Source organism: Populus nigra, chromosome 12 (genome assembly GCF_951802175.1).
Source record: "Populus nigra chromosome 12, ddPopNigr1.1, whole genome shotgun sequence".
NCBI lineage: Eukaryota > Viridiplantae > Streptophyta > Magnoliopsida > Malpighiales > Salicaceae > Populus > Populus nigra.
Genome location: NC_084863.1, coordinates 2218281 through 2229801, shown reverse-complemented (window position 1 = coordinate 2229801; position 11521 = coordinate 2218281). Strand labels below are relative to the sequence as shown.

The following is an 11521-nucleotide window of genomic DNA, read 5'->3' as shown; positions in this document are numbered from 1 at the left end:
CTAGCAACAATCAATGAACATTAAACAATCCATGTCTGTAGAATTAAATTGGTCAAGCTGGATAAGTTTCACAACTTATTTTTATTTTTCTTTAAAACCTTTATTTCCTTCTTAATTTCAATCTAAGTAGATATTAAAAACCACCTCAAATCGTTACACCATAAATCTGAAAATACAAAATTTACCTACAAGACACTCTACTGTGTAATTTACCGTTAACATATAATTAGTATTATGATATATAGTGTTTTTTATTTAAATATATATATAAATATTTTTAATATTTTTAATATCAATACATTAAAATTATTAAAAGATATTAAAAAACATCAATTTAATGTTTTTTAAACCTAACATACTTTTAAAATACATTTAAATAAAATTTGAAATAAAAAATAAACGAACTTCAAATTAAATTTAGTTCAAATGCAAGTCCCGGTGAATCCATCTTCTATCACAAGATAGATGTAAAAAAAATTAGGTTAGATTTGACTTAATAAGTTAATTTATATGTATTTAATTTTAATTATTTTCCTTACAAAACAACATATTTTTGTTTTATTTAAAAAAAATCAAAATTTAATTTAATTTTACTCGTGACAGATGGACAGGGAGGATTTTACACAGCAGAGAACATCACAACAACAAAGTTAGCACTTAACACCTTTAAGGCTTTGACTTCCTGGTGGTCGAAACCATAATAATAATAATAAAGTCTGTTTTTATGATTTTCTTTTTTAGTTCTCAAATCTCTCTACACACACACACACAGTCTCTCTCTCTCTCTCTCTCTCTCTCTCTCTCTCTCTCTCTCTCTCTAAAACAAACAACAAATCATCATCATCATCATAAAAACAATCGCTCCATCCTTTCTAGGGTTTTAATTTAAAACTCTCAGAAATCAAATCCCGACGATTTCAATTCCATCTCTCACTCTCTCTCTCTCTCAAGAATCCATTTCTATCTCCTGCAACGGGTCAGTAACCCAACTCACTTCAATTCACAATTTCTCTCCTTTTCTTACCAGTTTGTTTTTGTTTAACACGATCATTTGTTAACCCTCGTTAATCGATTTCGTTTCCTTTCTTCTTCTTCTCAATTGCTTTAGGGTTTGGATCGCATTTCTAGTCGTTGATTTTGTGTATCGCGAAGTTCTGAGTTTGAATTTGAATAAAATCGAAGAGTTTAAATTTGGTGAGAGAGGTTTAGGACTTGAGTTTAATGTTTGTTGTTACTTCATGTGGTTAAAGCTTGTTTCTTTATGTGCAGAATTATGAGACGAAGACAGAAGCTATGTTTTGTGGATTGGTAGTTTTTTTTTTATTTGGAGAAAGGATTTATTTAGTGGATATTTTAAGGGTAATTTATGGCATTAGTTTGGGAATGAAAGTGATGATACTTTTGTGCACCCAAATGCAAGTGCGAGTAATTTTCTATGTTGGAATAGTAAAATGGTTGTATTCTAAGATGTTTGATTTGGTTTACTGTTTTAATGAATTTGATTTTAATCTCGGAGTCAACTGGGTGGATTGGATGGTCGATTGATTGGTTTATTCTGGCTGTTTGTTTCATTCGGTTCTGGCATGTTTTTATTTGATTTTATTGGGGTGGTTGCTGGGGCTTGTCTTCTGGAAAAAATGTATGCATGTGCAAGGAAAATTTAGTTATGTGTAACTCATGAATGTTGCGAGAAAAAAGATTTGGTTAGCACTTCGAATTGGCTGCTGGCTGATTTCTATGCACATGAAAAAAGTAAAAAACACTAGCTGTGTTCTTTTGATAGGAAAAACTCTTAAAACATTCTGGCTTGAATCATTATTCTTTAGGAATGGCTTCTCAACTTTTTTTTCTCCTTCATTATTTTTCTACAAGGTAATAGGTGTTGATTAATATGTACTTGTTCCAGAATCTTGGAGGAATTAATAAGATATTTGTGGTATTTTCTAATTACTCAGTGATGATGATTTTTTTATTTCTCTTAGGGGTTGTAGCAATGCACCGTGTGGGTAGTGCAGGGAACACAAACAATTCTGTTCGCCCGCGTAAAGAGAAGAGGCTGACATATGTGTTGAGTGATGCTGATGACACAAAGGTGAAGTGATCTTGTAGTTCTATTTTTATCATCAATTTTCGCCTAATATTTTAGTATTTTAAAGTGAACAAGTTGCCTTTTCTGATGTACATATGGGATTGATTTATATGTATTTATTATTTTCCACTTTGATGTCATATAAGTGCTTAACACTTAACTTGCTTGATTGGTATTCTAGCAAAATCTACTTTATGTAGTTGATCATATTTACCATGCATGGGACTTGATGCTGGTTATTAATACTGCTAAATGTTATGATGGATATTCAAGTCCTTGCATTACATCCTTTTATGGTGTTGCGATTTATAACAATGTTATCAATGTGTGTTTTTTTCATGTTGAATGCTGGGTGAATGATCCTATTCTGCTCATGTACTTTGTGCTCAAATTCTTTTGCTATATGTTTGCTCTGATTGCTTAATGTTGCTATTGTGCTTTCATTTTTATTTTGGCATTGTTTGGAGCTGGGAGTGGAACTATGATTATTATTTTTCTACAAACGAATGAAAATCATTGTTTTTTGGAAGACCACTGTCTATTGTAGGTTTGTTTTATGCATGATTTGATGTTTTTATAGGCCAGAGTAAACTATAAGAGTACAATGTGCATGCTTTCCATGATTAAGTTGAATGGTACTTCATCTTTTCTAAAATTTCAATTCAGCTGAGTAACACTCATAAATGTTTGAAGATCTTTAAGGGCATACAATGTTAATAGTTACCTATAAAAGAAGAAAAGAAGGCATGGTCTGTTTAAATATACTCCCTCTCCACTTGTATGCTGTGTGATTTTCTTCAACCAGATCAAATTTTGCTGAACTTGTTTCTTTTAATGGAGTCATGGATCCTTATACTACTTGTTTTGGGGTATCTCTTTTGCAGCATTGTGCTGGCATAAACTGTCTAAAAGTGTTAAAGTCCACTGTATCTGATGGGCGTGATTACCTCTTCACTGGGAGTCGTGATGGCACGCTGAAGAGATGGGTCCTTTCTGAAGATTCTGCGACGTGCTCTGCTACATTTGAGTCTCATGTTGATTGGGTACTTTTTTAACCCTTTGGCAGGTCGTTCATTATTACATCTGTCACCTATCAAGGATCTGGTAGGTGCTTAATTGTTGCCTTTGAGGAATTTCATTTCGGGCTATGGTTATTGGGAAATAGCTTTAGCTGATTTTTCTGGCCTTTTATGAGGTTGGACTCTGGAGAGAGCAAGATTGATTTGATAATTATCACCCTGATTGAATTTTCTAATCAATTATCAAATGTGCATGGGCAAGATGCCCTCACACTCCAAGTGTGTCAAACTAGCAAACTTGTTTCTTTTTATTAGATAAGCATTTAATATGGTGACTTAGAGCGCCATCATCTATGTAATTATTCACTTTTCTTTGTGGAGTGAAGCTATATATTATGCTACTATTTTCTTATGTCATAAACTTTCTTATGTGAATACCTAAGATAAATGGGATATGTATGGGGTGTCTCTGGCTGTACAGGTAAATGATGCTGTCCTTGCTGGTGACAGAACCCTTGTCTCCTGCTCTTCAGACACCACCCTCAAGGTTTGTAAATTTTCTTATTTTTTGTTGCTTTTGTTCTGAATGATTTAATGGCTGTTCACTTGCTGACTGAGCTGCTCATTGGTTAATTGCTTGTCTTTTTTCCCCCTTTTGGGTGATATACCAGGCATGGAATTGCTTATCTGATGGAACTTGTACCAAGACTCTTCGCCAACACTCTGATTATGTTATTTGTCTTGCGGCGGCAGAAAAAAATGTAATTTCCATTTCAATTTTTTCATGGATCTTACTAACTGCATGGATGAAAAGTTCCTGCCTGTGCATCTTGTTATCTAAGTTAAAAAGTATATTCAGTAAAAACATGCTTGAATCTATGGTTTATGATCTTAATATCATTGGAGTCATTTTCTGAACCTGTTTTAGTGTCATGCATTTTAGAGCAATGTAGTTGCCTCTGGAGGCCTTGGTGGGGAAGTTTTCATATGGGATGTGGAAGCTGCACTGACTCCAGTGTCAAAGTCTGGTGATGCAATGGAAGATGATTGTTCAAATGGTGTAAATGGCTCTACTAATTCATTGCCCGTGACAAGTTTACGAACCATTAGCTCAAGCAACAGCATTTCTGCACACACGTCTCAGTCCCATGGGTATGTCCCAGTTGGTGCTAAAGGCCATAAGGAGTCAGTCTATGCATTAGCAATGAATGATAGTGGAACCCGTCTTGTCTCTGGTGGGACCGAGAAGGTATATTGATATTCAGATATTACAGTTATTTGTTTATATATGTTTTGATAATTCAACTGCTTTTGTGGGGAAGTGGAATTTGAACTTGGAGCTTTCCTGTTTTTGGAGAAGTGTACCATTAGGCTTATGACTCAGCGGTAGATATTTCAGTCATTTGTGTATTCTTACCTCTTTATACTGGTGTACCGTGGACACATAAGATGATGGAAAGAGCTTATATGCATGTTCTCACATCTTTTGATCATTTAATGGTTTGAAAAGATACTGGCTTCGATGCTTTGTCTCTTGTCCTTGTTCCTCTAGGTTGTGCGTGTTTGGGACCCTCGTACTGGTTCAAAGGCTATGAAGCTAAGAGGGCATACCGATAACATTAGAGCGTTGCTTCTGGATTCTACTGGCAGGTTGGTTGAATGGGGTCTGCAGCTATTAAGTTTTGTTTGCATGAGATTTTTTTGTTAAGAAGTATATTTGTTTATTTTTCAGTTTATGTTGTATGGCAAGAAAAATTTATAATTGCCTCCCCTTCCCCATCCCCATCCCCACACAAAAAAAAATCTCTAGTATAGGGATTATGATGTTTACATGCTGCATACATTTATACTTCCTTTGAATGTGATCTAAACAGTTATTCATGAAGACCTGTACAAATGATTTCTGTTTCTTAATAGTGCAGGGAGTTTGTGGGACCACACATGCTCTTTTCTGTAGCAAATTTAATTGGATTGCTCTTTAATTTTGTATTTTTTTCTTAATAACACGGTTTCCAATTTATTTTTGAAGGTATTGCTTATCAGGTTCTTCTGATTCTATGATCAGGTGGATATTTTACTCCCTTTTGCTTTTCACTCTTATCCATCCTTCCAGCATCCATCACTTCAATCATAAAAATGTATAAGACCTTGTGCTGAACTTTTTGGGGATTGTTTTGTAGGCTGTGGGACCTTGGGATGCAGCGATGTGTGCATTCATATGCTGTGCATACAGATTCTGTTTGGGCACTTGCCAGCACTCCAACATTCAGCCATGTATACAGTGGTGGAAGGGACCTTTCTGTGAGTTGATTTTCCTATGAAATCTAAATAATTATTTTCCACATATTTTAGTGTTATTTTTGATGCCCTGATTTTTGATACTCTATTTTGTTTATACCCTCAGTTGTACTTGACAGACTTGGTGACAAGAGAGAGTCTTTTGCTTTGCACGAAAGAGCACCCGATTTTGCAATTGGCATTACATGATGACAGTATATGGGCCGCAACAACAGATTCTTCGGTTCATAGATGGCCCGCTGAAGCACACAATCCTCAAAAGGTCTTTCAAAGAGGTGGTTCATTCTTGGCTGGTAACCTTTCCTTTTCAAGGGCAAGAGTTTCATTAGAAGGATCTACGCCAGTAAGTAATTCTCATAGCCTTTGGCTGGCAACTAATGCTATTGCATGTAATAAGTTCTTCACCAAGTCATCCTATTTAATGTCTTACATCTAATTTTCAATTTTTTGTTAATTTGTGTCTACTGTTTCTGAATTTTTGAACGGGGGATAATTCCTTTATGTTCTTCTTAGTCACCATATCTTTACTTATTGATTTCCACTTCCCACACACGATTCATTGACTACACCAAAGTTTCATGTAGTCTGAATAATGAGGCTGTCTTCTGTTGCAGATTTTCCCTTTGGCTTGTTGTGGTTGTTGTGTTTTTCATTTTTATGAATGATTTGCACTGAGTTTCTAAAGATTATTCAAAAGGGAGACCTGCACTCTAGCAATACCTGTTTTCCTCACTCATTAATGTACTGCTTTGCATTTCTATAGGTGCCAGTCTACAAAGAACCAACCTTAACCATTCCTGGAACTCCAGCAATAGTGCAGCATGAAATTTTAAATAATAGAAGGCATGTCTTGACTAAGGTATGCACGGTACTTTTGCCATTATTTATTACAATTAACACCAAACGATCAAACACTTTTTTTTTTGGGGGGTTTATCACTTGTCATGCCTGTTTGGAAGGATACTGCTGGCTCAGTGAAGCTATGGGAGATCACAAGGGGCATTGTAATTGAAGACTATGGGAAGGTTAAATCTCTTTTTCCCTTTCCTATTTTTTGTGAATTGTTGATTACATCCTCGCAATATTGCATGCCTTATATTTGGAAGGGGAGTTAGTTGACCTATTAGTCGTCCTATCATTTACAACTTGACATTTTCCTATCACCTATAGGAAATGGTATAATTCAGGCATTATCCATATTTACAACTTGACATTTTCCAGGTGTCATTTGAGGAGAAAAAGGAACAATTATTTGAAATGGTATGATCACAAGATCCTTTTCATTGTATATTGGAGTTGTTGCATGGGAATTTTTGTGGAACTTACTGATAATCTTTTATGTTCCAGGTCAGCATTCCTGCATGGTTCACTGTGGATACCAGGCTTGGAAGCCTGTCTGTTCATTTGGACACACCACAATGCTTTTCAGCTGAGATGTATTCAGCTGATCTTAACATAGCTGGGAAACCTGAGGATGATAAGGTAAAACGGTAAATCTTTTGTACACATATGAGTTGGGCAAATGTTTTAGAATGGCCTCTGTTGATTTTAATGTTAATCTTTAAACCACCTGAGAATGAGTTGAACAGGGAACTAGTTTATTCTTCTGAAAGAACTCAAATACATTAAAAGATCGAAACTTTTCAGAGTGTTCCTTGATTATATATGAAAACTACCAGTATCTTCGTGTGTAGGACCCCAAAACTTATATTACTGAGTGCCATATCTTAAGATGTGTATTTTGGTATGGTTCTTTTGCAGCGTGCAGTCTTCTCTACATGTAATAAATGGTGATTAAATTGCAGCATAACTAATTGGTCATGGCAGAAGCAGATTGCTTTTCTTGTCAGCATTTAAAAAAAAATTATACTCATTTGTAGCGTTTATTCATGATCTGCAGGTTAATTTAGCTCGCGAAACCCTTAAAGGTTTGTTGGCTCATTGGTTGGCCAAGAGAAGGCACAGACTTGGTTCTCCAACTTCAGCTAATGGAGATGTTCTATCCGGAAAGGATTTTGCTCATAGAAGTCTTGGCCATTCTAGAGTTGAAGTAGATGGCGGTGCTGAAAATGACTCCAAGGTTTATCCTCCATTCGAATTTTCAACAGTTTCCCCTCCTTCAGTTGTTACTGAAGGCTCTCAAGGAGGTCCATGGAGAAAGAAAATTACTGATTTAGATGGAAGTGAAGATGAAAAGGACTTCCCTTGGTGGTGTTTGGATTGTGTGTTGAACAATCGCCTACCTCCAAGAGAAAACACCAAGTAATTATTTTCCTTTCTTCATGGAATTATAATTTTACTTGCAAGTTATAGGGAAGCATTCTTATATGGACTTGTGCATTTGGTTCCAACTGTTATTCTTATTCCTTAATTTATTTTGATTGTTTTCTAGATTTTGTTTTTAAATATTTATGCTACACATTGGACTCTGCACTTTGTCAACAATTAATGTGTTGTTGTGCTTTTATCTTGCTCATTTTATGTGGGTTTTTTTCAGCAGATAAATAATGAAAGTGATTAAATTTCTGCAGGTGCAGCTTTTATCTGCATCCATGTGAAGGTTCAGCATTTCAGATCCTCACACAAGGCAAATTAAGTGCACCTCGCATCCTTAGAATTCATAAAGTAAGTTTGATTCAGCAACTTAGAGGAAGAAAAGATTTGCATTTGTCAGAAAAAAAAAAAGATTTGCATTTGATTATCTGGAAATTTGCACTATTGACAATATTCATGTAGTGCTTTTACTATAATATGTTAGTGGTATATTCTGGAACATACCAATTAAAAGAAGCTGTGCTGGAAATTATTAGACTTTGCTAAAAGAGCACAATGTGTAAGATAGATATGTTACAGATATCTGACTTGTATTTTTTCATGGCAAAAACCATACTGAATATAAATTAGGATTGCATTTTGGAGGATGTGATTCTCCAATATGCTTTTCTATTTCATTTATTTTTCAGTGATTTAATATAAGTTTTTTTTATCCAAAAAAGAAAAAAGAACAAGAAGAAGGATGGCATAACGTGCTCTGTTATTTCAAGTACACTAATTTCTGGTTCTAATACTTTTCAATTTTTTTTTCTATTTTCTAAATTTTTATGGGCTTTGTTTGTGCTGCTTAGTATTATGCCCAGAATGCTTTGTATGTAGTGGATGTAAAAGGTCTTATTGCATGTGTGGTACATCTATTGCCGAGATGAAATATTCGCTTGAACTTCTCTCAAATTAGCATCTTCTAGATAAATTTCCCCTCAGAGAAGCTTTGATCTACAAAGACAAATACATCGAAGGAAAGGACAATAGGAACAGGTTTACAACCCTAAGCAGCCTGAAGGAATCAGGAGGTGGACAAATCCACCAAGAAGGCATCAGCTAGACACTTAGTTCTGTTTACATTTTGTTGTTGTTGCTGGTTTGCTAAGCATGCTTTAGTTTTGAGTAGGCAGTTCATATGGATTGGCCCTTCAACTGCTTTTTGTACAGTACTTCCGGTCACATCCTTGCTGGCCTTTTACCCAGAAAAAAGCAGCATGTTTCTATAAATAGATCAGAAAAGCATGGATTATTTATATACTGTAGGATGCTTTAGGTTTTAAATGTTTTGTGCTATATAATAGAACAATCAAGAAAGTGATGAGAAGTCAAATAAATTGATATTTGTAGATTTCTGAAATTATATTCTCAAGAATGTTTCTTTATCTATGTGTTTCATTTTTGCGTTTTTATCCAACTTTTGTTGTGTAAAATATGAATGGATGGCAAGAATTAATCCTCATGTGATGATGCATTTGGGTGCAACTCTGTATTTCAGCTAGATATCTGCAGAAGAATCAAGAGTATTTATTGTATCAAGAAATGGAAATTAATTGTCCTCTCCAGATGTCATCTAGCAGTCTAGCATGTGATAATGGTCTTATTGCAGAATAAGTTATCTTACTCTACATAAATCATGGATACGATAGGCTTCCGTTTCATAATCTGTTCATATTCTTAATTTCATGTTTCTAAAGGTGAAAGTGTAATACTCTTGTTCCTCAGTGGAGATGCATTGATACGGTCAGCCTTTAGCATTAGTCACTGTTATAAAGAAATAAGATGTGAAACAAATCCCAAGTTAGGATCTGTTTTGTCAGTATACTTTCTGTGATATGCTGAATAATCCATTTTTACTGATTCTCACTAACATGTTTGCATAGGTTGTCAATTATGTCGTAGAGAAGCTGGTCCTTGACAAACCACTGGATAATGTGAATACTGATGGAACATTTGCTCCTGGAATTGGAGGACCCTTGCAGCATTCAGTGGTTGGAGATGGATCTTTCCGATCTGGATTGAAGCCTTGGCAAAAGCTTAAGCCTTCCATAGAGATCTTGTGCAATAATCAGGTCATTGTGATTTTCATTTTATCGGGGAAATGCACTCAAAAGCATTTACTTGAATAATAAGCTTCTTCAGCTTAAAAAAAAAACACCAAATGTATTTCACGCCATAGGATCGTTGAGTCATCTGTTTTTAAAATGGTACATCAATCTTTAGCTGGACATTTTAGCACAATAAATTCATGAGCAGAGAATGTCCAAGAGCACATCATCTATGAGTTGCACAGGTTCAAACTAAAATGGCATATTGTATGAGAAGACAAGTCACCCTGTGGCCCAAGTATAAGAATAAACTTCTGCTGTTCTTCTATTTACACGCTCTTCTCTTTTTATATTTTTTTTTGCAATATTTTCTCAAGCAATGACTGTCTTTTGTAGGTCTTATCCCCGGAAATGAGTTTAGCTACAGTGCGAGCTTACATATGGAAGAAACCCGAGGATCTGACCCTTAATTACAGAGTAGTTCAGGGAAGGTGACACCATGCAACTTTTAGGAGCAGGTGAGTGCCAACTTGTTTTCTTTGCCTAGCTTTATTCTTCCAAACTCTTAATTCTTTTTCCCCACTTTTCTCCTTGAGTTGAAATATATGTGATGCATTTTTTAATATTAGTTGCAAAAAAGGAAAGGTAGTCAAATGATTTTGATAGTAGGATGCATTTTAAAAACTGCAGGAAATCTTATTTTTCTCTAGAATTTATATTTGATTCTTTTGTGAGAGGCTACTCTTGAACGTTACCTAGTCATTGTACTCATAATATGTGCTGTGTATATATATGAACAAATAGCTGATCATTTTCCAGGCTATTATTATTTATTGGATCACAGGTTAGCTTGGCTTGTGGTGATCAAAATCATGTGCCTGTTTGAGATACCGGGGAAGACATTGATTCTTCTTGGGGTACTTCACTTGAATGGACGTATCCAATCGACCCTTGTAAATTTGGAAAATCAATCGCTGAACCTGCTGAGAAGATCCTTCGCATTTTCCTTTTGTTGGACAGATGGTATATAAATTTTGAGCCTTGTCTAGCCTTCATGCAAGCTTTTTTTGGTTGGACATAGCCAAGTTGTAGGGCAAGTCTGCATTTGGCAATAGAGAGATTTGCGATGGGTGGAGAATTAACCAGGAGTATCCTAGGAACTGTCTTAAGTGGTGCCAAAAATAGAGTAACGGTGTCGAAAGCGTTGTAGATTTGTATTGTGGGGTACATTACCTAGTCATAGAAACACTGTTATGAAGATGGTGTTTTTCTCTCCTTTTTGGAAATAATACAATTCTCTTTTGTCTCCATCTAGTCATTCTATAATTTTTGCCCCGCATCTCTGTTTTTTTTTTTTTTAAAAATTTATATGGTTTCGGTAAACAAAATCCTGTACTCCTGTAAAAAAAACACCTCAGGTCCACTTGCATTCCCTGACCGCAGAACCAAATCAAGATCCCGAAGCGAAGAGGGGCAAAACCACATTCTGAAAATCCTCCCAAGTCATACAGCTTGACGCACTCTAAATTACGTTTTCTAGCTTGTCCCACGCAAAAGAGAAAAATATCCCAAAACTTACCCAGGTGCAGACCCAGAGAGCTAAAAGACTTGGCTTAGTTCGTGGACCTTAACGTACCGCTCACATGAACGGTGAAGGTTCATAAGAGAAGCCAAGCCTTTTAGATGTATAAGATAAAGGGCAATCAATTAAACACGACAATATCATGAATTAGTTGTTTTTTTGGTGTAGA

General features: G+C 35.5%; 1 protein-coding gene across 5 annotated transcripts; it reads left to right on the top strand.

The window, feature by feature from the left end:
- The first annotated feature begins 764 nt into the window (after positions 1–764).
- On the top strand, positions 765–11080 carry LOC133669726 (uncharacterized). Of its 5 annotated transcripts, XM_062089967.1 has the most exons (21): positions 765–976; positions 1109–1194; positions 1270–1308; positions 1983–2092; positions 2974–3132; positions 3590–3655; positions 3780–3869; positions 4052–4357; positions 4661–4758; positions 5138–5173; positions 5289–5409; positions 5513–5749; positions 6170–6265; positions 6366–6431; positions 6628–6666; positions 6754–6888; positions 7307–7668; positions 7938–8031; positions 9606–9794; positions 10167–10288; positions 10590–11080. In XM_062089967.1, the coding sequence occupies exons 4-20, from the start codon at positions 1994–1996 to the stop codon at positions 10263–10265; spliced, it is 2292 nt and encodes a 763-aa protein (XP_061945951.1). In that variant the 5' UTR covers positions 765–976; positions 1109–1194; positions 1270–1308; positions 1983–1993; the 3' UTR covers positions 10266–10288; positions 10590–11080. The 5 variants fall into 5 exon arrangements, with proteins under 5 accessions (XP_061945951.1, XP_061945950.1, XP_061945948.1 ...); XM_062089966.1 differs by lacking the exon at positions 1270–1308 and having other exon boundaries at positions 10615–11080; XM_062089964.1 differs by lacking the exon at positions 1270–1308.
- Positions 11081–11521: the final 441 nt, after the last annotated feature.